This window comes from Phragmites australis, chromosome 17 (assembly GCF_958298935.1).
Source record: "Phragmites australis chromosome 17, lpPhrAust1.1, whole genome shotgun sequence".
NCBI classification, from domain to species: domain Eukaryota; kingdom Viridiplantae; phylum Streptophyta; class Magnoliopsida; order Poales; family Poaceae; genus Phragmites; species Phragmites australis.
The window spans coordinates 28,614,109-28,620,069 of NC_084937.1; the positions used below are offsets into that span (position 1 = coordinate 28,614,109).

At 40.2% G+C, this 5,961-nt stretch overlaps 1 protein-coding gene across 3 annotated transcripts; it reads right to left on the bottom strand.

Moving 5' to 3' along the window:
* Positions 1–482: 482 nt before the first annotated feature.
* LOC133897941 (transcription factor DIVARICATA-like) lies at positions 483–5,961 on the bottom strand. 3 transcript variants are annotated; one of them, XM_062338776.1, is made up of 6 exons: positions 5,671–5,961; positions 5,519–5,592; positions 5,169–5,270; positions 3,730–4,935; positions 3,202–3,642; positions 483–1,492 (listed from the first exon to the last, which is right to left on the bottom strand). In XM_062338776.1, the coding sequence occupies exons 5-6, from the start codon at positions 3,618–3,620 to the stop codon at positions 808–810; spliced, it is 1,104 nt and encodes a 367-aa protein (XP_062194760.1). In that variant the 5' UTR covers positions 3,621–3,642; positions 3,730–4,935; positions 5,169–5,270; positions 5,519–5,592; positions 5,671–5,961; the 3' UTR covers positions 483–807. The 3 variants fall into 3 exon arrangements, with proteins under 3 accessions (XP_062194760.1, XP_062194758.1, XP_062194757.1); XM_062338774.1 differs by having other exon boundaries at positions 3,730–4,910; positions 5,519–5,961; XM_062338773.1 differs by having other exon boundaries at positions 5,519–5,961.

Sequence of the window (5,961 nt, forward strand, 5' to 3'; positions counted from 1 at the left end):
TGGGATATATGATTTTCTAGATGAATTGTTTGCTGTGAAATTACTGCATTCCAAAACGGCCTGTAACCAGATGTGTTTGCCATGTGAAAAATCAGAGGCAAGTTCATTTAAAAAAAGAGAGATCAAGTCATCTGAGATCTTAACAGTTGTCAATTGCCAGTATCAGTCTCCTGCTATCGTTAACCAGCAGTTATTTGCGTCCGCAAGACCAAAAGATTTTTATGGCTAGAGCAACCTTGACAGAGGATTCTTGCCAAGCATATTCCCGAACTAAAACTGCTGCTTCAGCACACTTGGTAACATCATTCTTGCTACTGAATTGTGACCAGCAAGCAGCAGTCCTGTTCCAAGTTAGCATTCAAACCTGAATCTGATAATCAGAAAATATCAAAGTTCACCACGAACTTTGGGTTTCATATGTTCAGTATCAGGCAAATTTAAAACAAGCTGCACTGATTAGCAAGTATAGCATAAAAAGAAATCAACACAACAGCAAAATATTGTAACAAAGGATTATGTCTGAAACAAAGTACTGGTACCTAGATATGTTCACATAATAACATTGTACCAAAAAGCAAACATTAGCTGGTTCCTCATATCACATCATGAGCCAGATGCCGGTGAAGCCAAACACGGCTTCCTTATTATGCGGGTGAAGCCAAATACGGCTTCCTTATTATGCGGGCAAGCAATTATGTGAGTTCAACCTGCCACTGCTATAGCCTTACATAACCGACTTGGAACAGTTATGCGAGTTCAAAGCCCACATTTGCTCTAACAAGTGATGCATAGGGGTTCCACCATGCTTCAGAATGGTGCCATGGTTGGGTGTAAGTTGTGCTGGCTGTTGGGCGCCATCACACTGGTAAAGTTAGTTGTGCTGTTGCTTCCAGGCCTATGATGCAGAACTTCTTGTGGGGTTCGGGCAGTGAGGACACCAGGGAGTCTTCTTTTATTATTCTTGCGTCTCCGATTGGTGGCCGCGCCACGGCTTTTCCTGCAGGAAGGACAGGTCCTATTTTCTGCACCACTTCCTCCTGTTTGATCAAGCAGAACACTCCCCTGCTCTCTTGGTGAGGAGGTGCTTGAGACTTCCCACTCGATGCTATCCAGTGTATGAGGAAGTCCCATCTGCCTTGCCAAGTTGGTTGGACTGTAACTCGCTTGCCCAAAGTTAGGCATTCCTTGTGCCAGATCATGCAGAGAATTCATGTCCTCTGTTGAGATTGGTGGTGGAATGTTTGGTGCGCTTGGTATCACTTTACCTGGTTCAGTATGACACCAGGCAGTATCATTCAGATCATGATTGACAAGCTCGACATCATTGATGCTATGCCTCTGCCTCTTGTTATACATCTCATTCTTCTTCATTCTGATGAAGTACTTCTGAGCATGGCTTGCTAATTGTGTTGGGGTCCTGGAAGGGACAAAATACTCAGAAATGGCTTTCCATTCACCTCGCCCCAAACGCTGCACACCATGTAGAAACTGCCTGCATTTGCAGGTGGCTTGATAAGTTGCATTCTACCAGGGAATGAAGTGACAAACTCCAAACTTAATATATTAATTTGAACATTTTTATAGGACTATAACACAGGATATTCCATTTGAGTCTCTAAAATGAAATTTGAGAAAACTAATAATCTCCACAGTACATGTTTCAATTTGAAAATGATGTCATGTATGCTCTATTGACAACATATGGATATACAAAGAAGAAAGAGGGACATTGAAGTAGTAATGGTTATATCTATGCTGCCTGATTCTTATTTGGTTTAATAGTTACTAGATTTTTCTAGAATCAACAACCACTTCAATTTAGGACAATTTCATGGGTATGGCTATGATACAGACAACTCTTAGCTACAAACAGTTTCTCAACTTTATTTCTTGCTTTTTCCTACTTCTTGCCACTTTCCATATGCAGGAGTGGAAGTAGATGTTAGGATAAGTTATAAAATGCAAACACATCTACTATAGACATCACTTAAATTTACTTAAATGTCATACAGAAGCAGAGAGCAAACAAACTTTTGTAGCTCAAACTCAATTAATCAAAAGTAAACATTTACTAGCACATATCTTATACGACCATGTATATCACTTGTCCAAATTAACAAAAGATTGCTATGGTACAAACACTTTCCATATGGAGATTGGTGAACCCCTTGTGCGGCTGCCTAATTATTATTCCCTATTTAAATTGGGTTTGTACAAAGTACAATATGGGGATTAGTAGACATCAACTCGATGCACACTGAGAATACATTTTAAGAACTTCTGCTATCATCCAGCCCAGGTTCGAGGCTTGGCATCCTCTTAATGAAATCCCAGGGGGACGTCCTCCCCCTCGGTGCTCATTTTTTTAGAACTTTTGCTAACATATACTCCCTCCGGTTTCATATTAGATGTCGTTTTAGAAGGGATTTAGGATACCAAGACAGTTTAAACAAGGTTGTTTCTTTACCATTTTACACATCGTAACTCAAGTACCCAAGAGTTACTCAATACAACAATAAAGGTTGAATGAAGTTAATGGTGCATGCAAGACTGGAGTAGTTGCAAGGGTAAATGGACTAGATGACCCCTAAAATCCTTAAACGACAGCTTTTCAAGCACCCTACCCAAAACTCTCCAACGACATCTAATATGAAACCGGAGGGAGTAATTAGAAAAATAAAGTTCAAAGGTGTGAAATGGAGACAGTGTCAATGTCCTCACCACCACCAACAACAACCACAACAAAGCCTTTTAGTTCCAAACAAGCTGGAGTAGGCTAGAGATGAAATTCAATTCAATGTCCTAAACAACAAGCAAAATAGACTGGAGGGGAATATAGTGACAAGGTGCAGATAATAAAGCTTTTGCAAGATATATATAGTAGTGGCTCTTTTTCCTTTTCTTCATATCAACTTGCAAGGTGAATCCTCCCAGCTTAGCAACCTTTTCTAGCACAAAACCTGGTATCTTAGATTTTTTGTTACCCCTCTATATATATATATATATCATAAAGAATAATTTTTCAGTTGAACTCAACTCACTCTGGCTCGTTTTGGTGGAATATCAATGTCATATATAGCGGAAATCTACAGGTTGGCATGGAAATAAGTCTACACAACCATATAGACAACAAATTAAACTCTTTTAAAAAATAAAGGAATAATAAGTTAATAAAAAACAATCAAAAGAGGATGAAAGAACCTGTGTTCCTCGGCAGTCCAAAACTGCTTCCTCTTTTGTGTTGATTGGTAGCATGATTTTTGCATTGAATCATGATCACCCGCTGCTTCGACCACCAATTGTTTGGAAGGTTGGTTCAAGGGTGTTTCAACTGATGGGCCCAGAGTTGAGTAATGGATGTCTCCTTCTAGAAGCTTGTACCAATCATGCAAATCATTGGTTACATCATCCCTGCTAGGCTCACCATCTATCTCATCACAGAGCATCTCCACAAAGACATCAACATATTGATCGTTTAACTGCTGCATAGTCTTTGCAGGGAACCTCTTTGAAAGCACTTCCGTCCAGTCACATGTTTTTTCATTCCTTATCTTGGCAAAGAGTGCCTTGAACTCCTCTACTTCGCAGGATGTCCACTCTTGGATATCCTTCGGATCCATTACTTCCAAGAATTTGTATCCCCTGATGTGAAGGTTATATAAGTGCAAATCAAATCAAAGCTGAGATTTGTACGGGCAAGAAATAAAAAGTATTCATCACATCTCTTACCGTTTATTCAGATTTGTTCAACCTCCAAACAAAAATCAGGATCAGAACAACAAAACCATCTAGCGCTTGTCCATGAGCAAGGATGTAACCTTCTCACTCTTGATAAAGAGTGAAAGCTTGGGATTCGTTTATGTCAAGGAGAGTTGAACCTTAAAAGGGGGTATATATAGGACTATATGATTAATGGAAAATAAGAATATAAGGTTCAGGAGTCAAAACTGTGTGAAGCATGCATGCAATGCTCCAATGAAGCTACATGTGACCTTCGTACCTCATTAATTGTTGGCGATTTTGTTAGTGTTCAGCGTCAACGTGAATGCATCAAAACACAATCTCCAGTGCAAATATCCTCACATGACATTTAAAAAATGTATCTAGCCATATTGCATAAAGGTTATGCATTTAATTCCTCAATTGCATGTGTGGAATACAAGAAGGGCTTAACATTTCAGAGACATACTAGTCAATAACCAAGGACCATCTTTTGTGCATGTACATGAATACGTCCAAATTTATTATCAAGATTATACATAATGTATGGCAACATTTATACAAATACATACAGAGAATGGCTCTCTTTGGACAACAATAACACCTTATTTAAAAACTATTGTATGTGCACAGCTGAAACTTATATATCTGGAGATTTTGATTCGAGATACTGCATTAAACTTATTGACATCCATTTATATCTCATATGTGTCCCTCTTACCAAGGTCCAACAAATATTTTTCTTGGAGATACTGCTTACATGTAAACACTAAGCCTTTCGCTAGAGATGACGCGCCTCAACTTTCTTTCTTCGTAATGAATGATTTAATATCCTTCACTTTTCGACTTCAACTGTTAAACTTACATTCTTTTTGGGGTCAATTCTTTAAATATTTTATGAGCTACATGGATCCTATATGAATTCCTGAGGATTCAGTAAACCCTCTCCAAAAAACTATGAGGTTGCGTGACTGCACGGATCATGGGTTAACACGGCACTGCCTTATATGATGCATTAAGTTGTGGAATTAGGTAGTTGTGAAGAATATTTGTAATATTTAGTAAAATACCACTACTGTTGTTAGCAAAACAAATAACTGTTGTGTGCAGAACTACTTTCCAAAGCAGTTTTTTTAGAGCTTCCAAAAGCATTCCTGAAGTATGTCTTGGATTCAAATGAATTTGCTCTCCTGCAGAGGAAGAAAGAGCACATCCCTGTGTGAGGAGCAAATATTCCTTTTTCAGGTTCGCCATAGTTATCAAGCTAACACTGTAGCAAAGGAGATAAATTTAGTAGCCCATGCGAACACATGGCTTGACAACAATCATGATTCATAAGTGACCAACTCAACAACAAAAATGGCATTACTTGCATGATCTATATGTTCGGTTACATTAACAAAATAATCATAAACTTTTGTTACGATGATAAAATTGACAGGTCTTACCATTATCTCTTCATGTCCATTCCTTTGGCATCTGGTCAGGCAAATGTGACAAGCTTTGCAACCGGGTACAACATTCAAATCACTCATCAGCCGAAAAATTACCTGCTAGATCCAAAACACACAGCTTCACCCACCAGACGGGTCACTGAAGTTTCACGGAGACAGCTAAGCTAACTACTATACCCCCAATAAGACACCTATTCATTGAGCCTATTCAAAATGCAAAGTAAACTATCACTCAAGAGACACCAGTCCACAGAGCTTCTTCAAAATACAAAGTACACTACCACTCAACAGCACAAGTTTCGGATTGATATCAGCAAAAATGCATATAACAAAGCGAAACTGACCTGAGGGTTCAATCAGTCGTTCACCCACAGCAAGGTCACCACCTTATTCCCATCCTTCCGCGCCGCCCCGAACACTGGATCATCCTGCATAGCATAGAATTCACCAGAAACCACCGAGTTTGCAGGCGCATCAAGCCTCGAATCGAACTCACGTATACGGGGAAGCGGAAAACGATGTGGAAGCGATGCCCGGCGCTGCCCCATCTCCGGCTGATACTGCAACGCGGATCGCGCCGGCCGGTCGAGGCCGACCATATGGCATGAACATGTGGGTTAGATCGACATGGAATCAACAAGACCGTGAGTCCGTGACTAGATGTTCCGAAATGAGCCCACGGAGCGGATGAGGCGGAGCCGGCGAGAGTCGCGCGGCGGCGCCTGGGGTTCCGCGGCGACGGACTGAGAGAACCTGCGCGTCTGTTTTTGTTTTTTTGGAAAAGAAA